General features: G+C 41.7%; 4 protein-coding genes across 4 annotated transcripts in view; 2 read left to right on the top strand and 2 right to left on the bottom strand.

Annotated features, from left to right (window-relative positions):
* Nucleotides 1-869: 869 nt before the first annotated feature.
* On the bottom strand, nucleotides 870-15035 carry LOC129597758 (laminin subunit beta-1-like). The gene is made up of 22 exons (XM_055495426.1): nucleotides 14897-15035; nucleotides 14119-14674; nucleotides 10060-10583; nucleotides 9686-9948; nucleotides 9306-9569; nucleotides 9091-9211; nucleotides 8826-9014; nucleotides 8455-8634; nucleotides 8339-8388; nucleotides 7821-8096; nucleotides 7218-7625; nucleotides 6973-7159; nucleotides 5877-6470; nucleotides 5094-5561; nucleotides 4701-4892; nucleotides 4445-4625; nucleotides 4146-4330; nucleotides 3826-4061; nucleotides 3585-3767; nucleotides 3117-3469; nucleotides 2198-2516; nucleotides 870-1501 (listed from the first exon to the last, which is right to left on the bottom strand). Exons 3-22 carry the CDS (start codon nucleotides 10394-10396, stop codon nucleotides 1202-1204), a joined length of 5286 nt encoding a protein of 1761 aa, XP_055351401.1. The 5' UTR covers nucleotides 10397-10583; nucleotides 14119-14674; nucleotides 14897-15035; the 3' UTR covers nucleotides 870-1201.
* LOC129597760 (WD repeat-containing protein 6-like) lies at nucleotides 14671-20288 on the top strand. Its single transcript, XM_055495428.1, has 9 exons — nucleotides 14671-15026; nucleotides 15735-15823; nucleotides 15961-16169; nucleotides 16269-16430; nucleotides 16705-16858; nucleotides 16925-18638; nucleotides 18772-19338; nucleotides 19872-19963; nucleotides 20039-20288. Exons 1-9 carry the CDS (start codon nucleotides 14903-14905, stop codon nucleotides 20276-20278), a joined length of 3351 nt encoding a protein of 1116 aa, XP_055351403.1. The 5' UTR covers nucleotides 14671-14902; the 3' UTR covers nucleotides 20279-20288.
* On the bottom strand, nucleotides 19781-22208 carry LOC129597761 (PRA1 family protein 2-like). Its single transcript, XM_055495429.1, has 3 exons — nucleotides 21475-22208; nucleotides 20939-21156; nucleotides 19781-20623 (listed from the first exon to the last, which is right to left on the bottom strand). The coding sequence occupies exons 1-3, from the start codon at nucleotides 21663-21665 to the stop codon at nucleotides 20457-20459; spliced, it is 576 nt and encodes a 191-aa protein (XP_055351404.1). The 5' UTR covers nucleotides 21666-22208; the 3' UTR covers nucleotides 19781-20456.
* LOC129597734 (uncharacterized) overlaps nucleotides 20370-23118 on the top strand; it is a 12259-nt gene continuing 9510 nt past the window's right edge. The window contains 2 exon segments of the mRNA XM_055495397.1: nucleotides 20370-20511; nucleotides 22385-22919. The gene's annotated coding sequence lies outside the window, so the exon portion shown is untranslated.

The following is a 23118-nucleotide window of genomic DNA, read 5'->3' as shown; positions in this document are numbered from 1 at the left end:
TCATTCGAATGTCCTGTGACTCTGGTAGTTTCCGGAAGGCTAAAATAAAACTCTCGTTCGGTTTTGTTTCGTATTTTTGTTTTCAGTAGTATCCAAAGCTGCCGGGCACCATTATCATTTATGGTGTCATGTGAGTAATGGGTGGTGGGTACCGTTACATTAGGTAAGTACATATAAATACTACGTGAACGTGCCGTATTAAAACGAATCAAAAGACGCCGATACACAAAACACTGAAAACAGTACGTACTGTACTAGACTTCTAGTAACCCAATGAGAAAATTTAATAAAATACATATAGTACTACTTGACTTGATTACAAACTACGTACTTGATTACAAAATGAACTAAATGTAGTTTGGACATAAAATCATTTCGCCGGTAACATATAGCATCCAATCTCAAACATGCTGAGAAAATGTGACATGGTTTTACTAAAGTGGAAGATTACCAGTATATCTAGATTTTACAACAGCTTCCGGAGGTAGTGCTTGGAAAGTTTGTTTTGGTCGCTCTGAACTTCTTCAAATCCTAGGATCGCCCAAATTTCCTTCCTTTTCTGACCACTCAAAATCCCTTCTTTCAGTACTATTAATCACTTTCGTTCTTCATAAATTTGAACTGGTTGTAGAACTTGTGTTAGATCAACTCAAATCGTAGAAAACATAATATTGTCAGTCTGTCAGATACAGTTAATACTCGCAGCGACGCAGTAACTTACGTAATTACGAAAGTGTTTGTCATTTTTTTTAAACTGGGCTTCCAGTTAGATTACCCGCGGGCCGCGGCATAGGTTTTTCACTTTACCTGCTACTACAGTACAAGTACTCAGCCAACGGTTTGCTACTGTCAGTAATGTGACTGATGTCCTTTGTATCGCTATTAATAAGTCTACGTGAATTTCATCTTTTAACCAATTTGAAATACAAGGCAACTAAACCTATCAGATGGAAGTGCATAGAAGATAAAAACAAATCAAGTACAGGCCATGAGCAGATTTTCAGAAATGCATCAACTGAGTCACTGACGAAAAATGAGTACATTACAACAAATACGGTAAGAGAAGACGTAAAAAATCAAACAGTAAAAGGAACACAGAAACTAGTTATTCTTTTCCTTTGGGTCACTTGCAATCGTTGTACAAACAGCAGATAAACAGTTTGTGCCGCCAAGACACACTTAGCAGTTTCGCATGATCCAACTAGCTGGCGCATGTCCGGTAGTGCTTTTCGCGTGCATCGATTACGCTGTAAGCATCATTCATCCTCCGTAATAATTCATCTATTTCACTGCTGAGCTGTTGGATTTTTTGCTCATTTTGCGGCAGCTGAGTCTCCAGATCGCTCAGTGTACGGATCTGACTCTGCGTCTCTTGCCGGAGCCGGTTGGCTTTCTCGCGTAAAGTGGTAGCGCGCGTTTGGACTTCGCCGCCGAGCGAGCTGGTCTTTTTTCCCAGTTCCGTCTGCGCAGTTTTGTAGCGAGCGTCCAACTGGGTGGCTTTCTGCATGACACATACATAGATCATCGTAATCTGATCACATTCAAAGTGCACAGATAGATAATTTTATTCCGTTAGGTAATTAAATGATGATTTTCAATTTCAAAGTACAACTAGATAACCAATTACGTATCTGGCAGGTATTATACAGTAACACGATTTAATAATACACACATGGTTGTCCGCTTAAAGTATTAACGGTGCAGTAAAATAGCCGCGCTTTACAGTTGTTTATCTTTTATTACTTTGTTAAATTATCATTACGCATTTAAAACGGTCCACCCCGGAAATAGACTTGCGACTGTGTATCCGTATTACAGATATGTGCGGACAGTCGTGTCATAAATCGTCAGCATTTCCGGGAGCACAGTACCGCCAGCAAAATTTTAATGAACGATCAACATTTGCATGGTCTAAAAGGAATCACCAGGAATACCACTTCGATACGTTTAACTCAAGAAGTGAAAATAAAAAGTTTACTATTAGCAAAATATTAACCGCAACGAATTGTACGTTCGGATTGGCTTTTGCTACTGGGCGTAATAAACAGACATTTATTCATACACTTTCACTGAATTAATCGCTGCGCGGCGCTCCGGTCCATGTAAATAAAACATTGGCTGCAGCAGTTTGTAGAGAAAACAGTCCTAACAAGGCGAATTTACTCTTAAAGTTCTAAACATTCATATATTTTCTTACCCGGTCAACAGCATCTGCCAGATTTTGCGCATTACGCGTTTCCGTCTCCGCCTTTTGCAGTCTAAGCCGGTTCTCAGTAAAGTTCCTCTCAATGTCCCTCAAGCGAATTTGAAGAGACAGGGCACCTTCCAGTGAAGTGGCTGCAGTGGCTTCAGCATTGTCCGTTCCATTGGAGGTTTCCGCCAAATCTTTTCCGGCTTCGGCGATATCCAGAGTGGCATTGCTGATTGCTGCTTGAGCCACGTTTTGAGCTGCTTTGGCTGCTTGGAGTGCATCGCGCACTTCTTGTGCCACTTTCAGGACATTCTTTGTTTTATTTCTACAGCAATTTCATAAACTTATTCAAAGTTAGGTAATTAATAAAATATGAGAAGATTTTTAACCTAACGACGATTCCAACGTATTTTCACTAACGCCGAATGCAGTCATAATCTGGAAGCTCTGTTTCTTATTTTTACTTTGTTAGAGACGTTAGCCTGTTCATTAATCGTAAGTATACTCTGTACAGTAGTGCATTTGCTCTAATTTAAAGCGGCTGTTAAACGTCAAAAGTACAGTACAAGACTACGAGTACTTACGTTCACCATTCTCATACGCAAAACGTCCGTAGTATATTACTAATACGACATCAATAATATTATAATCATAACACTGTATTTTTAAAAGCTGGATATTTCAGTGGGTAATCGTAACAGGTCAATAGGAAATACGCATTGTTCACATAACATCTGCAATTCTGAATGCTAAAACAAAATAAAAATTATATACAACACAATCTGTTCGAATAATTTACGTCAGCCACACTTTTCTCTGTCACGTTACTGTAGCTACGCATAACAAGCTATACTTCCACATATAATGTAAAACTAATACGATATTTTTTAAATATTTTGATCGACAATGCACAGGGATACAATACCTGATATCTTCGGCCCGCCGTTTAACGTTTTCTGCGGTTTGTGCGTCCACTGCTGTTTCTCTAATAATTGCATCAATATTGGTCAGTCCGAGAATGGTTTGGTTGATCTGCAGTGCAAGCTGCATGACCTCGCTTTCCGACAAAGAAATGCTCATGTTTTTGATTTCATCTGCAAGTCGTCTGATATCAGACGGCTTTGCACGGTCTTCTGTCGTGAATTTTTCGATTTCCACGAGTAGACTTTCCAGGTCTTTTTTGAGATCATTAGACACGTTCTTTGCATTCGCAGCCGACACGGCAGCATCCTCGGTTATAGTCAAGGCTTGCAGGGATTGCGCTTGAGCCTTATTAACCTTTGAACGATCAGCACAACATTAATGATGGATGCAGATCGCCGTAACAAAATTCTAACTACCCATTTTTGAAGAACAACGTAAATGTACGGTAAGACTGAGAACTATAACATACCTCTTCGAGCAATCTTCCGGCTTTTATTTCGACCGTTTCTAGCTTTTCTTCTGCCTTCTTGGACAGATCCAAAGCGTTTTTTGATTTCTGTAAAGCGCCTTGATCGCAACTTAATCCTCCGCACCGGCCACAACCAGCTCCACCACAAACATCGTCGCATGGATTTCCTGCTCGGTCGCACACCTGCGAAACCAAAGCAACTGTACAAGCAAGTGGTGAAGCACATTTTCCGAATACGTACCATGCTGTTTAAACTAGGAATGTTAGCGTTTAACTCCACGACTTTTCGATCCAGTTCCTGTAGGAGATCTTCGTTCTCTTGCTGCGCTAAATTCAGAGCTTCTTCTTCCATTTTCAACTGCTCTTCCGCATTTTTCCTTATCTTCTCCGCAACACTTAGCGTATGCGTGGACTGCAATACACGGTTCAAGGCGTCTTGGGAGCGGCCCTGAGCTTCCTTTGTCAGATTGAGGGCACCTGTAAATCACCAATACGAGTTTGCCGGCATTGTTATACGCACTTGAAAATGCAAGGATCAGCAGTTGCTGCATTACAAGAGACCTTCGACATTGGCTTCCTGCAGCGCTGTGGCATTGTCTTTGAGGTTCATAGCATCTTCGGTTAATGACTGAAGGCTCGCTTGCAAAACGCCTATATCGGTATTAACAGTTTGTACTCTGAGGGTTGCATTGGTTATCTTGTCCTGAACTTCTCGCAGCTTCTTTTCACTGGATGTCAGATTCTTTCTGTAAAGTTATCGTTACTGCATTGTCACATGTCAATGCCGTTGACTTAATAATTTTAATAAGCCTAAAGTTACTTTCACCACGGTTATCGCATTTTTGTGTTGAAATTCTTACTTGAGCGCTTTCAGGACGTTCTGAATATTGGCGACTTGGGCAGCGCTGATATTCGTACTGGAGACAATATTATCCACTTGATTCAGCTTTTTCTCCATAGCCTTGAATTCTGACTCGTAAGCGCCCCCGACTCCCTGCTCTTTCACCTGGTTGGCGCGGTCAATAAGAGAGGCACTTTCTCCTAAAAGAGAAAAAGTCACGAAATGCCCCCACGATTTCATCAGAAATGCATGCACAGTTATTGCTGAGAACTTACGTTTTAAATCGGTAAGGATTTCATCCCAATTATTGAAGCACTCGCCACATGGCTGGCAGTTCGGAACTTCACCGCGCCATCCTCGGGTGCATTTGTCACACTGGTATCCCATCACACCAGGCAGACACACACAAGACCCATCCTTTTTGTTGCACTGTCGAGATTCTGATCCCTCCAAATTGCACTGACATACTAAAAAAGCCATCAATAGCAAATCGAAACGTTTTGTTAAGCTAGACATTATGTCAAAAATAACAGCATAAAAGACTGACCAGATTAAGTCAAACGAATCAGTATAAAACTTCCAGCACACAAATTCGATAGCTGTACTGCAACCTTTACCTTCACATCAAAGCAATAGTACAGTTATAGAAGACGAGCAGAATAACTTACATTCACACTTCTTTTCCGGATCGCCCCAGTAATTAGTTTCGCAGTCCGAACATGTGCGGCCTCCGCGACCGCGTTGACAACGACACATTCCCATATATAAATCACACTGCGCCGATATGGCTCCTTTCGGATCGCACCCGCACGGGTCACAGCCCTTGCCACTGGCTAGTTTCCAGTGGTTTTCCTTACAGTGATCACACGTTAGACCAAGGACATTAGGCAGACATGGACACTGTCCGGTTGTGCGATCGCAGTCGCCACCGATGGGATCGGTGCCCAGGACATCGCACACACAGCGCCGACAATTCTGTCGACGTGCATCACCAAAGTAGCCAGCTTTGCACCGCTCACAGTGGAAGCCTTCAGTATTGAATAAACATTTAAGGCACTGCCCGGTATTCGGATCACAGCTACCAGGAGCCAATGGTTCGATGTTGCCTCTGCACTGGCACGGAGAACATGTTCCCCCTAAAACCGTCCAAAATAAACGCAATTCAAATTTTGCCGGAACGTGTCACTCATTTAGGCTAAACTGCACACAAAGCATTATTCAAATTTCAAACATTAGCCACTGACTACGTATTTTATCGTCTTTTCTAAGAAAACTATCGAATTTTATCAGATAAATAATGGTTGCGCGTTCATATTTTTGGAGAAAAAAAAATGTGACAGCTATCGAACAACCAGCAATAATTTCGCCTTCACTTTTCCTGCGACATACAAGTATATACGTCTGTACCAAAATGTTGTTATTAGCATTTCTATGCTATGCGATGACCGTACCAGGAACCAATGGATTTCCAAAAAATCCCTCGTCACACCGCTCGCATTTCGACCCAGTATAGCCGACATCACACCGACATACCACATCCTGTGTGGTCGGATCCAAATAGCACGATGTGGCATGTTGGAAACCGCTGTCGATTCCTCCGGGACAAGGGCATGGGCGACACGGTACACCGCCACCCGGCTGCGGATCGCCATAATAGCCATCCAAGCAGCGTTCGCAGTTGTGTCCCGTGGTATTATCCCGACAACTGATACACGCTCCCGTTCTAGGATCACAGATGTCGGCACGCCCACTGCACTGACATCGTTCGCACACCGGGTAGTTGTAAAAACCCGCTTGGCACTCGTCACAGCGTCGGCCAAAAGTATTCGGCCGGCACTTGCATTGTCCAGAAGTGACGTCGCATGAGTTATCCTCGCTGCCGATACTATTGCATTCGCATTCAGCACAACCCCGAGGTCCAAAGCCAAATGTGCCGGGAGCGCAGCGATCACAAGTTCGACCAGCCACATTAGGTTTGCATTTGCACTGTCCACCCAGGGCACCGCACACTATGCTATGTGATCCAGTATTGTCGCATTCACAAGCTACAAAAAAAGCAGCCGACAAATTAAAAGGAGTGTATGTGCGAGCACATATACCGGTAGTCAGTACATTAAACGCGTAGTAACTGTTTTTTGTATGTAATACAAAAAGGTCCTACGGTATTGGTTGTACCAAGAACTTACTACAGGTAGTAAGTTATAGTAAGTACTTGGTTGTACACTATAAACATTACACTACTCTTAAATCGACCGAAGCGCAGCGAGGGTCCTCTATGTTCAAGAAAACACGAATTTTGTCGGTCATGTCGGTCACGCATTAATAATCTTAAATAAAACATGGAAGAAAACACCAGAAAATATTAAATAAAAAATAAAAATTTTTTTTAGATATAAAACATCTGTTTTTAAAATAGTTTAAAATAAACTCAGCAAACACTTTATTTAAACTTGGTTTCCGGCTTCGCTTCGGTCTTTTAGTGCAAGCCAACAGCGGTGCACTTTCCTAATAAAGTCTGTTTGGCTACCTAAGCATATAAGCACTCACGTAGCGCTTCTCCTTCTATCAGTAACGATATGGAATTTAGGTACTTCCGGCAAACTTCATGAAGGTCAGATTTCACCGCACTCAGCTGGGAATCCAAACAACGATAGCGATCAAACTCAGCTTTATGATATTCGCCTTCCCTTCCTTGGAAAAATGGAATACTGTTCATGTTGGGAATGATAGCCACCTAAAAAAACCGATTTGTTTCAACAAGCTAGCCAGACACAACTGATTTCTCTACACACCGAATCGATCATGACTGCACTTGCGGCTGAGCCACCCGGATCGCCTTGTCGGCCAAAGTCCAACTTCAAAGTGTAGGTCTGCCCACGTTCCAAGCAAACCGGGGGATTGACGAACTGGTACCGCTGTCCAGCCGGAAGAGACGTGATCATATAACCCGGTTGTTGAATTTCGTTGGCACACGGTCCGGAAGGGTCTCCAGTCGGCGGGCGTATAAGCTCCATGCCGATCTCTCGCCAGTCACGATTGCCAGTGGAATCATAGCGCACAAGGATGTGATATTCGGTGGAATAAGGAACATTATCCAAGGTGAACTCCAGAGTAGCGCCCTCCGATACTTGCACGAAACCGGGTCCGGTCCACGTAGCACCACGATCAGCATGGCGTTCACGGATAATTAGCCGGGTATTCTGTACAAACATTTTAACGGTCTATCAAATTCGCAATACATAATCCTTATTTTATTCTATGCAACCGGAAAACACTGAATGAGTTAAAAATTTACCAATTTAAGCGTGCAACCTCGCCAAATTTAAGAAAATCTAACCTATCAGAATTGTATCGAATAAGCACATTCACAGATGCGAATCGTTTCATTTCTTTACCGGTGATCCTCTTGCATCCTCGGCTTCGAACACATGATAATCCAAATATGGCGCAAAAAAGCCGTTGCTTGGTTGTTCGCACCTTCTACCCGCAACGTTAGGGCGACAACGGCACTGTCCGGTCTGTAGGTCGCAGTTATTGTCATAACTTCCGCCCAAATCACAATCACATGCTTTACATCCATCGCGGTCTGCGCTCATTCCCCAGTAGCCTTCCGCACATTGGTCACAATTTTCCCCCGTGACAAATCGCTTGCAAGTACACTGGCCGGTTACCTAAAGACACATAACGAAATGCGCTATGCAGGCAAGCAACGTGCCTATTACCCTGCTCTCGCATTCACAATAAAAATAATTTTTTAATTACAGTTAATTGATTTGCTTATGCGCTGCCCAGTACTGTATTGCATTACTACTGATTAAAATAAAAGATTAACATGCAAAGCATATGTATTCGTACGGAATGTAATCGTTAATGTTATCGACAAAACACATCTGTCGCACATGGTCATACATACTTTGTCACATCCGGTGTTGCCGATAGTTCCCAAGAGATTACAGGAACACGCTATGAGAAAACGATAGACTCAAGTGTGTTTACTAGGGCAAATATTAGGACAAAACAGCATCTTACCGAGACAGCCTTCTGTGTTGTTTTCGTTCAGGTCATAGTAGCCATCCATACACCCATCACAGCGACGTCCAGTTACCCAGCGCTTACAATGGCACCGACCGGCTTCCAGATCGTTAATGGCATCTTGTTTGGAATCACAGAGCCCATCGTTAAGGGATCCTCGAGGATCGCAGTCGCACGCTGAGAAAACATTATCCGATTAGCAATTTATCCACCCATCTGTACTTGTTTTTGCTTCTAATACGGCAGATTAAAATAGTTTAAACCTTGAAAAAGCTATTTTATTACTGTACATAAAAGTTGTTAATAAAAAGTAACTGAAATAATTTCACTTCAATTATCTTCGGGTTAAATAGCAAAAAAATGCATACGCTGGCAGGCTTCCGAGTCTGTGATGTCTCGGGATGGGTCATGATAAAAGTAATTCTTGCACATCTCGCAATTTCGGCCCATAGTGTTGTGCTGGCAATCATCGCAAATGCCGCCGCTCGTTCTTCCGGTGGCCTCGAAAAGCGCAGGATCAAAGTGACAGCGGGTGGCGTGGCTATTACATTCGCAACCTAAATTTCATGTTACAACTTATTTATCAGTAGACTGGTGTCCGTGATCACAATCAAATATGGATCACACGCGTACGTTTGCAGGCGTTCGTATCTAAGCCAACGGCTGGCTTCCACGGGAGATCATTAAAGAAATCTTCACACTGCTCGCAGTTAAGACCTTTGGTATTGTGAGTGCATTCACATCTTCCATGAACCTGGCAACACATGTACCCAAGTTTAGCGGCAAACACAAAACAAAATCTATGTAGGTGAAAATTAAATATGCTAAGCTGACACAGTTCTACTAACCATGTCAGGATTCGGGATAACTCCTGGGATTGCGATACAACGTGCTGCGTGGCCGTAGCACGAGCAACTTCCACGAACGACCATCTCATGAATAGCGTAATAATACTTTTCTCTGATTTCCGGTCGATTGTCCAACAAGTTGTCACCCAGGGTATGGAGCTTCGTAAAGTTAATTCGCAGATTGGTCATTTTAAGCAAATTCTGCACCTCCATACTGTAGGGATCTCGGATGTCAATATTCGAAGGCAGTACACGAAAGACAACCTACAACAATTACAAGGATTACACCGACAACTCGGTGAATGAAAGTAGTTAAACAGAACATCAGCAGGTAGGCTAAAATTTTTCGATTTCTTTAATACTGATATATCAGCATCTACCTCGCCGTCCGTTGATGGCGCTTGCGCAGAGTAACGCGACTCGCAAATCACATCGGTAATTTGCCTGGGAAGACCTGTTGGTACACCGGGGAAAGATTCTCCGCAGTCATATGCGAAATATCGGTACACATGCCAAGTACGCCCAAAATCATGCGAGCGCTCAATTAGCATGGCAGATGGACGGAAAGTCTTGAAAGTTAAAACTAAATGCGTGAAGTGGAATTCCGCTTCCAAATCCAGACGGATGGACACGTTAGACAGTCCTATAAAATCACAGGAAAAATAAAGACAGCATTTTCATTAGGATAAGGAAAATTTTAATTAAGGGAAAATTAAATAAAAAAATTTCAAAACACCAGATAAATCATAATCACCATTTTGGGCTTGCCACCACGTCCGTTTTCGCTGAGGTGTCAGCTTATACACAACATTCTCGATCCTGTGGCTGTTCTCGTTTAAGCCCGGCACATAAGGCTGTCGCGAGTCGCACCGGAAGCACTTTTTCTCATCCTCTAAATGACTAACAATACAATAACGCTCCGGTCTTCCTAAGCCGCATGTTGACGTAGCGGATAACTTGTCTTCTCGGCCGATTAATAAATCTCCAGTGGCGGGATAACAGCTGCTCTGGGAACAAGCGTCTTGGGAGAATACTGACGGGAAAAAGGCAAGGGATAAATGGAATAATATCTGCCGCCAAATTAGCGCCATCCTTTCACCTTTGGCGTGCCCGCCGCGCCAACTAGCTGTGAAGCCTGCTATGCGGGCTTAGATCAAGTTCTGGTATCCATGTGAGGCCCGCTACCGCTAAACATTTTGATACGAGACTGTCCACTCAACCAGAATAAATATTTTGCTGTTTTAATCCAGATAATATTCAGCGCTGCATTCCGGGTACCTGAAAAGGCAACAAAATTACATGTATCCCTTTATACATGTAATTTGTCTGATTATTCTAAAAACGTAATATACGCTGTGCACTAACTCTACGAATTTTTGCAACTATTCACTACGCATAAAACTTTGCACATTTACGATCAAGTTATGGTGAACTAGATTCCAGACAAATATCAGCACTAGACGTTTAAATCAAAGTGTGAAAGGTACAGCATGACCTTATGTAAATAGAATCATCGAGAAACACCGCAAAACACAATAAAGTGCGCACTTGACTGCGAATATGTTATACACCAAATTCAAGCGCTACATTGGTCAGCAAACGGGTCAGTCTGATTCGGAATCGCCGAATGCGAAATGCTTTCTGAAGTCTTACTACAAAACGTGTTTAAAAAAAAACTACAAAATAATAATCTTAATACAACTTATACTTACCTTCCAGCTTACAGACAGAGCTACTAGTATAGAAAATGAGCGAAGCTATAATTATTATGCAAGCATGAATTTTATGCATGAATTACCTAGTTTTGGTGATTCGTATGAGCAGTTACATCTTCACCTACCACAATTTTTTTATGGGAAAGAGATTTTCAAAAAGGGCACGACGCTGTGTATGATTACGTCATGACGGTATATACAATAGACAGAGCATAATCAAAACTCAAACACAAACCATACACAGAATAAAACGTATGAATTAAATCTGCAAGTCATTACAGCTCGGAAATGGTTCACTCTTTTTGTGAAACAATATACAATACTTACACTATTACTATAATAACTATATGACAGCATGTGCATTCCTAGTTGAAAGTCTTCAACGGACTATGAACTCGAGCCACCAATTATCACTAAATATCTGCCGAATGAAATCTGATCACTTTAGTGTTTACGGCCCATCCCTATTAACGGTAACCCTGTGGAGGGTAATAGACTTTGCAGATAAGCAAACATTAATTTGACGAACCGAAAAAACCTTTCCCACGTTCTAAATCTTCTTCCCATTCGTGTTGTAAAGGAATATAAAAAAAGATCTGAGGGAGAGAATCGACAAAAGCACATTTTTCTGGATACGGATATTATCTAAACTCGATATGCCTTCGGAGTTGCGGATACTACCGTCTACCGGCACTATATTACACACAAGCTGACAGTGTTAAAACAGTGAGCCAATTAAATAATAATTTTATTTTCAGTTGTAGTTGTAGCTAACTGTATTTTCCATGGAAATGGCATCTCTTGTTTACTGAGATCCGCGTACAACTGCCAGCAGCAACAGCAGATCAAGTACTTACTTTAAAACTAAAGCTGCCGTGACCAAAACGGGAAACATGCCAGTACGTCCATTATCCATACTTCGTACAGTAATAAGATACGATTCTCGATTACAGTAATTAATATTGCTAGTGTGAGAAGGCATGCTATAATATAAACACTATAAAATCAAAAAGGTTGATTTACTGGATTTTGTAAGTACGCACTCCGGTTAAGAAGGAATTGCATTAATATTGAAATTGTTGCATAAAATAATAGAAGTGACCGGAAACGATAGTGCCCAGCTGATATGGTGACTGGTGAGCGACTTATAAAATCGTTTACAGTACGAGTTAGCTTATTGCGGCATTTAGCGGTTTTTGTCAGCTGGGGTTTTGCTGACGCAGTTCAACTTTCCCAGGATTGCTTAGGAAACATTAAACCGACTAAACAGAGAAAACATAAACAGCCAAGATCAAGTCCCGGAGTATTTTGACAAGATGTCCAAACAAATTGTCAAAGTATGCAATAACATCGATCTGCAAGCACTTGCCGGCCTCTTTGGATAAATCACTCGCGGACAAAAAATTCAATAATTGCAGTGGCACCAACTCCTGCACTGTGTTTCAGGAGAGTATGAGCATTCCACAGGACACTCTAAACCGCTATTATCCGTTTTGTTTTAATGCTGCATTTTATAATTTAGAACTACAATCAGAAATTCACAATTGCAATTTCTTCATAGGGGATAGGAAGGAAGACTGCTGCTTCAAGCTGGAAGTTAGAATATAAATTCTAATTTTATTACAGCAGTTTTATTTTTTTAATGTACAGATAGTGTATTTGATATGCGAAATATGTAATTGTGACTTGTACTGCTGCCTAGAGCATTAATGTTCCATAGGTACCTCAAATTTTGCGCTACGGTTTAACTTCTCTAATTTTATTCGCAGTGTTTCATAAAATCAAAAGTGATATCACCATTAGACTGAACGATCTTATTACATGGTAATAATTTGGCCTCCCGCAACGTTTGCACTTTACTTCAGCTTGTATGACAACTTCCGGCTTTTGATACATGGCTGTTCGTCTCAGGAAATAGCAGGCTTGGAGCCGACATTTTGACATATCATTACTGCAACCACATTTTCTCCGACCACAGATTCAGAGGGATTTGCTACGTAATCCATCACGTCTACAATCTGCAGACATCACATCCTTGTGGTCAGTTGAAGTACTTTGAATTCTGCGATTAAAAGAACTCTTTTCTCGAGAACGGAGAATACGGTTCGGAGAGACCACCATGTTCAGCAAAACAGCATAACTTTTCGAGGTGCAGCAATAAACTATTCTACGCCCGAGGAGGAGGTTGATTTAACCCGAAATCACAGGCGATATATGTAAGACAAGCGGTCGCAGCCAGTCAGAGGGATCAAATTCAGCACAAGAGCATTTAACTGTATCAAAGCAATCAATCGCAGAAATTGTTCAAATACACATATCTCGAGATTTCTCATAAAGTATAACCTCGTTGCTTGCATATTTCGCTGTTGAGTACGAATATCAACACGGCGAAGAAATACGCATTTCGTTTATCACGACACACAGAAAGGAATCGCGCCTAATAAGCTGCATAAAACAACTTCGATACAGCCGAGTTTCTACAATTCATTATGCATTATGCATGGAAAGAATTGCGTACCTCTAGTGCAAAACTGTATGGGCGTAACTGCGCAAGCAATCATTCCCGAAAACCGCTAAAAAGTTTTGAAGTTATGCACTCACGCTCGCGCTTTTTGATATCTAACTGCATACATGTATGTCATACAAAAATTATTTACTAACTCTGTTAAGATTTCTACAAGTATCTTCCTATAATGCTTACCGGAATGCTAACTGCTACGGGTAATGCACAATAACAGCAAAGCTTATCAAAGGTGAAAATCGAATATCTGTTCCTATCACTTATTTCATTTAGCTTTTAAATTGCTAATGCAAAAACTTAGTCTGCAAAATAAATCAGTTTGTGCCGTTCACTCTCGACCAGCATTTTACTCACATGTGCGAAATCGCCGAAATGTCAGTACAAAGTGCTACAATTCGAATTTCAGAGTCTCGCTCAGTTTGTAATACTGCACAAGTATTACATACTACATATACAGTATATATTTGGGCAGATAGTTCAGTGATTTGGTGACTATCACATAATAATAATAAGATCTTAAACACAAAACAAAATCATACAGCTCAGCTGCTGCGGTTTCTGCAGGTTCAGTGCTTACCTGTTATCCGCAATGATTTCGTTGGTATTAATTGCTGTTAACGAAATTTAATTGGATAATGCTGTTAAAAGCGAAACAATCCACTTTGCAGCGCCACTATGACCATCCAGCACGCTCAAACACCGGAGGAGAAAGCGAATGGATGGCTGAGCGTAGATAAATTAACTTCGCGGATAACTTTCTGAACCAGTCGTTCATTCAACCGTTCCACTCTCCCCGTCTCAAACATGCATCCCACAGCCTCTTTCCGCTCTCTTCCTGGCTGCTTTCTCTAGATTTGAGACATTTCTCGGTCATGTGTTTTCCAATTCCTTATATCTTCTGTCTTGGGGAGTCCGATTGACCACTCCTTCGGCATTCCGATACTGGTGCGGCACGACAGCCAATCAAGCAGACCGTTGTAAATGATGCGCCTCTTTTTGGCCGCAGATCAATGGCTGCATATCCATTCATTAGTCGCTCCATATCGGTTCTGCACGCTGCGGGTTAGGTCTGCCAAGGCCCGAAAGCGGCTTAACCAGCCGAACCAACCGAGCCGTCAGCTGCGATCTTTTGACTACAAAATAATTTCGAAGATGTTCTCAGGATTTTCTTTCAGTTTTATTGCTTTTACCATTACTCGTAGTCGTACCAGAACACAGACGAAAACGGATATCTATATTTCTTTTAAACAGTGCGAAACTAGTTTAAAGTTCTGATTGTATACTATATAATTAATATCCTATGAGTATTCTAGTTAACGGTGAAAGTTTCTCGCCACCGAAACTTCGAAACTTACTTTGCGATGGCTGATCACTGGCACCAACACTCAGGATCGTTGTGGGCTTCAACGGTTTTGCAAAGCAACAGGATCTTGGCATTGCAAGCGTTTGAACTGGGATCGTCAGATTCGTACGGCATTTTATTCGGTAAAGATAAGAAACAGTTTGCAGTCTTTTGTGTTAACGCACATAATTGTAATCAGAAACTCGCAGTACTTACACGAACTCTTACGGTCTTACCATTAGATAAGCCATCATAAGCCTTCAACAAGTCACCGAAGTGCGATAATGATACGAGTAATATGCGGATCAAGAATAAAAAAAACAGCTCTAGAAATTTGTACGAATGACCGTAGTAAGTAATTGTTAAGTGTTAAGCGATCGGTAATTCAGTCTGAAATTCAAGTTATTACTTGTTAATGCTAATTTTTTAACTCGTGCATTGTTTTATGCCCTTGAGGACGATGGACATTTCCGTCACTTAATTATTCAAGAATTTTATTACACTTTAATAAAGTGTAGTCTTTATACTTTATAGTCTACACTGGTGCATTATACGTTTGTACAGATACAGATCGGTAGTTACAACGTAGTGTGCCATTTTTATTCTTTTCTAGTACGTTTTGTTACTGTAACCAATTGATGTTTACGTGAAAACGTAGGTGCAAACTAGGAACGGATTGCCTGTAATAAACAGGATGCGACAATATGTGGCTTTGGCTGGCTGTCTATGTAGTGGGTAATATAAACTGGGAAAACAGGAGAATTTTTATGTCCTTTCTCCAGCGCTAGAGTAGCTGGATGAGCCCGTTTAGGGTGTGCTAGAGTGTACTTACGTATATACGTTCTTTTTAGGAGAAGCGAATTGGCTGTTTGTGGATGTTGTCAAACGGCCCTCTAAAACTGAAGCAGTTTTGCAAAATGGAAACCTCATCCCGGACAGTGTAAGCTGGCAGAAGTATAATACTAGTATTATGTTGTAGCCTTGTGGGCACTGGGCACCTTTGGAAAATATTCAAATTATTTTCATAAAGGAATTGCCTTACATATGCGATGGCTGATGTTATGAACTGTTTTGTAGCACGATGTTGGCTCGGAGCGTTTCGGCAAAAAAAGAACAGCACTTCGCGTGTTCTCAAAAGCAGCGGTCCATGGAATCGATGTGTCGAGTCATGGAATCTCTGGCAAGGAAGCCGCATGCAGATCCGTATGCGTTTTTGGGGATCATTCTGTTCGAGTGGTTGCCTTGGACAGCCTTGATCACGACAGTCACGAGCCAGGGGTTTTGAGGTAATTTTGTTTTCTTGTAAGGTTCTCGATAACTTATTGATACTTATTTGCTTTCGTTCCGTTTTTGAAATAAAATCAGATTGTGATTAAAATTTGTAGTTTTGTATCTGACGAAAAGATCCTGCCGGATTTGATAGTCAATGTGTGTTTTTTGAATAAAGAGCGAATCGCTGCGGTTTTGGCTCACAATGTTGTGATGATTTTGTCGGCATCGCGTTTGGATACGCTATATTCGCTTTCCTGCCAAGATAACAGCCTTCTGTAAGTTAATCAATTAGTTAGTCTTATTCTGTGAATACGATATATATCATCATAGACTGTACTGCAAACTCTACGTAATGCATGTATTTTTATTTTAATTAACACTGCGCGCAACAGGTGTTACACGTATGCAGTGTCTCCGTTTTTCCTTAGTTTATGATTTCATTTTGCTGGCTGCTGTGGCATTCCTTTTATATACCTTATTCGTACAGTATTTAGGAATTTACACCTAACAAGTTATCTTTTGGTAGAATAGTGTGGTTGTGCTTTATAGATATACTGCAAAAATTATTACAAGTTCTTTTAAGCGTGAAGCCGCTGAATTCGTTGTGATAGGAGGAACAGCATTCGGGTTTCTGACTGCCTGGATTGCATCAGAAACGGAGTCCCCCAACCCGCTTCCCGTCTACCAGTGTCAGCAGCATACCGTATGTTATTACGCTGCCCTTGTCCGGTCGTTTTTAGTGTTATACGAAAGGTTCTGTTTTTCTTAGGGTGCGATATTTTCTCTTGACTTCTGTGACAAAAGAAGTCTGCTTTGCTCTACGTCGGACGACCGGTCGTGTAAAGTTTACACTGTCAGGACTTCTTGTGATAAAGAAGAGATTACTAAGTGGAGATCGGCAGAATTGGAAGTACTGTTCGTGTTGTTTGGACACGAAGCTCGCGTGTGGCGAGGAAAAATCTTGCAATCGGGAGATATTGTTACAGGCGGCGAAGATTGTCGCTGTTGCATATGGAATTCGAAGGGACAGCTGATTAACAGCTGGAATCGGCATAGCGGTATTAATCTTTGGAGTCTGGATGTTTTGAAATATGGAGACCGTATTGCGATCTTTACCGGTGGAGCCGACGGTGCCATAATTCTGACGGAATTTGACTTGAATCAAAATAGATCAGATGTACTCCAGCTGGAAGTGAAAAGCGTGTCTCCTACCACTGTTAAACGTGTAAAACAATTCGTAATGTGGGATTATCATCATTTTTTGATAATCTTGGAAAGTGGAGAATTGTATCTTACTTCTAACAACAACGCCTGGGAGCTTTTGTGGGAAAATCAGGAGTTGTTGCAGTGTGTGGCTATAGTCCCGTTTCCTCCACTGAACTATTTCGCGCTGGTAACATGCAGCGGAAAAATTTTGGTGTCGACCTTGTCAGATAGGAGTGAGCGGTCGTGGCAGTGCGACTTGAAATCTAGTTGCATGGCAGCCCATTATGCTACGGATGGAACCACTCATGTTATGGTGATTTCTGGCCCTTCTGGTGTGATGAGGATTTTTGCAGTTGACACCAAGAGTGATAACTTTTCTTGCTTGAAGTTATTGGGGGATATCTCGCTGTATTCGAAAAATTCCTGGATCACCGCAGTAGCCGTTCGTATGGATATTTTGGTTTGTGGCGACCGAGGAGGATCGCTGCACGGGATATTGTCGAAAGAGGAAAAAGTCGAGAAAATCTTTACTATTCCTCATGCTCATGGTTGTGCAGAAGTGTCGCAGATTACCTTTGCTAGCGACGATCGTCTTTATACGTCTGGACGAAGCGGGCAGGTTTTTTATTGGGAAGTCGCTAATGCTTGCAGCGGAGAAAAATTGAATCTGTTGAAAAGCTTTCAAGTCTCAAAGCGAATTATCGAATGGGTTTGCGGTTTTTCGTTTTCATTACCTTACCCTCCAAATGATTTCTGTAATATTGTGGCTTTCGGGTTTCGGGCATCAAAATTTGTGGCGGTTGACATGCTCAAAGGTGCAAAATTTGTTGATACTGAATGTGGGGGAGGAAACCGTTGTTCTGCAGTTGCTGCCTTTCCTGACCGAAGGGATGTCCGGTTTGCCTTTGTGCGGGCCAACAGCGTTTGTTGGATTGATTTTTGCCCTTTTCGTATTGGAGAGAGGTCGATATACGCTAAGGACGCATTGTCGTCTAGCCCTGTTTGGGCCGTTGACGTCCTTGGCTTTCATCGCGCCACAGATCAGAAACAGCGCTTGGCGTACGCTCTGGCACGCGAGGACACCTCGGTTACTGTGATTGAAGCACCATTAGAAGGTCATTTTTGGCCGACGGATCCTCAGATCGTTGCGGTCTGCAAAGGCCACCTGAGTTCCGTCCGCGCTGTAAGATCTTCTTCCTTATTTCGGGATTATTTTTATTCCGCAGGAGGAAGGAATCAGCTGATTTGCTGGAATATCGTCAACGACGTTTCATTAGGTATGAGTAATGAGTATAGAATAATTATGTGATTATACAATATGCATGTACATCGTACAGTATCCGGTGGTTCGCATTGTTTTAAATGGTTAAGACTCAGAACATGAAAGTGGTTTTCGTTTCTGAATTGTAGGAAACATCGTCAAAGCCTCCGATTACACTCCTTTTCCTGTAGTTCGCAAACGATGGTCAGACAAAACGGCATTGGATCCCGATGCAAGAATTATGGATGTGTATTCGTGCGCCTTGGATACTACTGTTGATCTTATTGCTGCCGGCACAAGTGACGGCCAGGTGAAACTGTTCCGGAATAGCGGGACACGTAATTTGCATCACTGCGGCACCGTGGGACCGCTGAAGCACTGTATTTTACATGTACATCTAGTGAAAATGAGAGAAAGGATGGCCTTACTTGCCGGCTTGACATCCGGTCGGATAGCCATTTTCGACCTGTCGAATTACTTAGATTCGCTGGAATTTCATATTAGTGAAAGTCAACAGAATGGTAGTTTCTCCTGCCACCAGTCAGGAGTGGACGCTGTGGATGTGGGGTGTGACCGAAACCGCTGCTACAGAATCGCTTCCGGCGCGGACGATGGTTCAATATGCGTACTGTGTTTTCCGGGATGCGATGTTTTGGATAACCCGGACACCGTAATACGTATTACCAAACAAGATGCTCACGCTGCGCAGATTACTGGTAAGGTGATCAGAAAGAGTTATAAGTAACTGTATTTGTAGTCGTGAACTTTGAAGGATTACGAGTTAACGATACTTCTATCGATAGAAATGTGTGTTCGTTGACATTTGTGAATATCACGTTTCCCACAATTCGTAATTGCGTCGGTGTTTTCTCTTGATATTGCAATATCAAACGTATTTAAACATTTGGAATACATTATTGTTTGTCTTCAACGTCTGTGGATCTGGGGGGGGGTGAATCATAGTTCCCTACCCTACGTATTGAGGTGTATACAGAAAATAACACGCCCACAACGTCATGTATTACAGAGAAAGATTCAATCAAATAATAAACCGTTACTTCTGGATTTCTGTTTTTGTTGTGAAATTAATTACTTGTTTTTGCAAACGGTACACCCATTCTTGGTCATTATTTCAATATATAATATAGCAGGGTATTACTTTTTTGCATTCCAGGTAATGTATTTATGTCAGCGCGGTTTCACAACATTACTAGTAAGTAGTCAACCGAAATTTGTTTGTTTGTTGCAGGAGTACACATTCTCGAACAATCAAATCGGATTTTAACAGCCTCCAAAGACCAGACAATAAAATTATGGGCCATTAAATATGAGGACGCTGCAGTAAGGACAGATAACTGCGATGGTACAAATACGCAATAAAACTTTTAAAGTATAATCGGATATTTACATTTACAGATCGAAAACCTTGGAGTTGTGTACACATCAGTTGCCGATGTTGCTGCTTTCCATTGTCACTCTCTGCGCTGCAGCGCTCTGAGTTCTGCGCTGCAAACATTTCCACGAATTCAATCCATGAGCGCTGCAGATTATTACCAGGATGCAGCTAATAATGGGGAAGTTTATTATGTTGCGGTTGTGGGTGCGGGATTTGAGCTGATGAAACTGCGCGTCACATCGGACACTGCGATTACTTAGCAACGTCGAACATGGAGCGGCAGCGGGAACGGTGCATAGGAACTACGGGTATATCACAATAATGCAGACTAGAAAGGCCTGAGATATGGAGCGGAAGTCCTGTAGCGAAATCTTAACTCCAGTTTTCCATGATATCATGCAGCAGCCGACGGATGCGGAATGGCAATTCCGTTAGCAGTCACATGGTGGCGTCCTCAGCCGCTGTGAAAAGTCGCATTTGGATTTCATAGCCGGTCAGTTCAATCAGCATTCCCATTGGGCTTCGTTTCAGGCCCATCTGCTCCATTTTGTTGTTGAAACGATTCTTAATGTTCCTCGTCCTCAAAGACGCATGGATGTAGATCACTAGACAATAGAAGCGTTTCAATACCAGAGAGCGTGGGCAGCTGATATTATGTTGCAATGCAATTTGACATTTAGGAATCTGATCGAGCACATGCTAGAGTAAGGGTATATTTGCAATTTGTCAGGATGTGGGCTCGGTTAAATGTCTGACTTGTCCGAAAACCGTTTTACGAGTGTCTTAATTGCCCTTGAACATTCAAAATCTGGTTTATCGGACAACAGTTTTTAAGTGTTTATAAAACGTTTTCGATTTTTTAGATATAACAATTATAGTATTGCTGCAGCTGCATGCGTGTTTGAGTTTACAGTACTTACATAAAACTGAAAAAGCAAAGGGAAATGCGAAGACTGCAATATCACGGAGTTCAGTGACGACCACGAAGCCCAGAACAGCTACAATGGCCAGTGCTGCCCAGGGATAGGATCCCCTGAGTTGTCTCATTAAATGGTGCTTCGATAACAAAACAACCGCTGTCAGAATTGCACAAAGGGTTCCCACTATCCCGTACAAAAATTCCGCGGGGAAGATTAAACTGCAAATCACAAAGTACTGGTTATCATTCCTAAATGCGTATATTATTATAATATTATTTGACAAATAATATAGCCATCTCAGTAACATTAATGATTTCATATTTCAAAAATTTTAGTTATGCATTAAAAAAGTTTTAACGGTCGCAGTGTCATCACATATGTAAAAGCATTAGTAAGTAACACTCCAGTAGCATTTCAAGAGTAACATCTTCACAGTGTAAAGTGGCATTAATTTTAAATTTTCTCCCACATATTAACGCTTAATTTTTGGCGGAGAATTCGAGGATTATTTAGGATTTTGCCGCTCAAGCACTTACCCTATTAGGGCAATGGCCAGCAGTACCACCGCGAAATAATTTGCCTGGTAGTACAGCAGATTATTTAATACACGATTTGCCCAGCGTGACTGATCATTGAAACTCGGCAGCTGAAAGCGTGAATCCAACAAAAAATCCTGCAACCCTCGAAAGGGTGGAAACTGAACGTTTTGTCCTTCGCTTGATGCCATAAGGAAGTATTTTGTGTATAATAGTGTAAAACTACAAATAATGCACAAGCAAGAAACCTCTCGTCAGATCAGGCGCACAAGGGCAAAAACACAAGCTTGCAGAAAAAGCACTGGTAAGAAATTTCGCTGCAAGTGGTTTAACAGGGCGGAACGTATTTTGCAAACACAAAGTGCTTGGCTGGCATTAGTTACTACTAGTACCATTTCCTTTTGAAATAACGTGATGACGATTGAATTCATATCGTTTGCTTTGCACAAGCTTCCAACTGTGTTTGCCGCACAGCCGCAGTCTACAATCTCTTGGCAGTTGGCATAGCAGAGCCTGTGCGTGAACTCTTTCAGCCGGACACGTATAGAACGTGCGTTTTCGAAGAATTTAATTTGAAAGCTGGATGACTCATGCGAATGCTTTCCGCTTAGGATCTCGTATGCGTAGTGTGCATTTATGAGACCTCAGTAATGGCGATAGGGCGATCCGACTTGGCTGTTAGCCGTGGTAAACTGGTGATCGATAAAACAGGCATTCAAATCGATACGATACAAGTACAACATAGAATACGAGGTCTGAAATGCAAGTTGAAAGAAAACTAATAATATTTATAGAATTTTAGGTAACTGTTGGAGTGCATAACTTCGACGTCCAAATTATTATTGAATTGTCGACGGAAAAGTGCGCCTCAATAAAAAAAAACTACATGTTCGTTTGTATTAATTTTCAGAGATTTGTTGCAATGTTAAAAGAATACACGTCAATACTTCCCGGTATTTACTGCTGGCTTACCCTCCGGCCATCACTGACACAAAGGCGTTCTGGTGCAGCTCCGATTGGTGAATTCTGAATGGTGAAACGCCAGCGTAGAGCAGCCGCGAGTTGTTGCACGGCTGCAAGTTGATGCGAGGCACCTGGACTGACGAAACCGATCGCTGGCAGTAACGAAGTTTGGAACTTTGGCATGGAAATTATCAGCAATTCCGTAATGAGATTGTATATCGCTATCTTGAATTGTTATCACCTCACCAGTCAGTTGTCGGAAAGTACTGCTGGAGAATTTTTCAAGGCGCTAAAATTGTTGAGGATGTTTTAGAATTGTACATCGGCCTACTGTTCAGTGTGTTAATTCGCGCAAACGTGAATGTGAGCGCAATTCCGCCGTGGAACAGGAATAACATAACAGAAACTGAATACTGACCTGCATTTATTTACTGGAATTTGGGAGTAATAAGGATTTTTGACCCACGAATCTGCGATGGTAGGTAAGTCGCTCTCACATAATTTTTTCATTTTTTTTATTAATTCTATTGTTCTGTGATTGTTTTACTACGCGATTAATGATTATGAGCACGGGGTTCTTGACGCAGTAGGAACCGTTTGTTTGAACAGTTGGGCGAGTGAATTGTTAAGTTTTTAACAGTGTAAGAAACTAACAGTAATCACTATCATCATTCTAACAAA

The sequence above is a fragment of the Paramacrobiotus metropolitanus genome, unplaced genomic scaffold (genome assembly GCF_019649055.1).
Source record: "Paramacrobiotus metropolitanus isolate TYO unplaced genomic scaffold, Prichtersi_v1.0 Parri_scaffold0000108, whole genome shotgun sequence".
Taxonomy (NCBI): Eukaryota; Metazoa; Tardigrada; class Eutardigrada; order Parachela; family Macrobiotidae; genus Paramacrobiotus; species Paramacrobiotus metropolitanus.
Note: the sequence above shows the minus strand (reverse complement) of the source record. Positions and strands in the feature narration are given on the sequence as shown.

Coding starts and splice junctions, on each gene's coding strand:
- LOC129597758 (XM_055495426.1), bottom strand. CDS start 10,396: ATGGCGCTAATTTGGCGGCAGATATTATTCCATTTATCCCTTGCCTTT. Junction 9,570..9,685: donor CGCCATCAACGGACGGCGAG/GTAGATGCTGAT, acceptor TAATTGTTGTAG/GTTGTCTTTCGTGTACTGCC. Junction 1,502..2,197: donor TGGCAGATGCTGTTGACCGG/GTAAGAAAATAT, acceptor TGTGTCATGCAG/AAAGCCACCCAGTTGGACGC.
- LOC129597760 (XM_055495428.1), top strand. CDS start 14,903: ATGGCTGATCACTGGCACCAACACTCAGGATCGTTGTGGGCTTCAACG. Junction 15,027..15,734: donor TTCGTACGGCATTTTATTCG/GTAAAGATAAGA, acceptor CGTTCTTTTTAG/GAGAAGCGAATTGGCTGTTT. Junction 19,964..20,038: donor TTAAATATGAGGACGCTGCA/GTAAGGACAGAT, acceptor TTACATTTACAG/ATCGAAAACCTTGGAGTTGT.
- LOC129597761 (XM_055495429.1), bottom strand. CDS start 21,665: ATGGCATCAAGCGAAGGACAAAACGTTCAGTTTCCACCCTTTCGAGGG. Junction 21,157..21,474: donor CTGGCCATTGCCCTAATAGG/GTAAGTGCTTGA, acceptor TGTGATTTGCAG/TTTAATCTTCCCCGCGGAAT. Junction 20,624..20,938: donor CTTTGCTTTTTCAGTTTTAT/GTAAGTACTGTA, acceptor TCTATTGTCTAG/TGATCTACATCCATGCGTCT.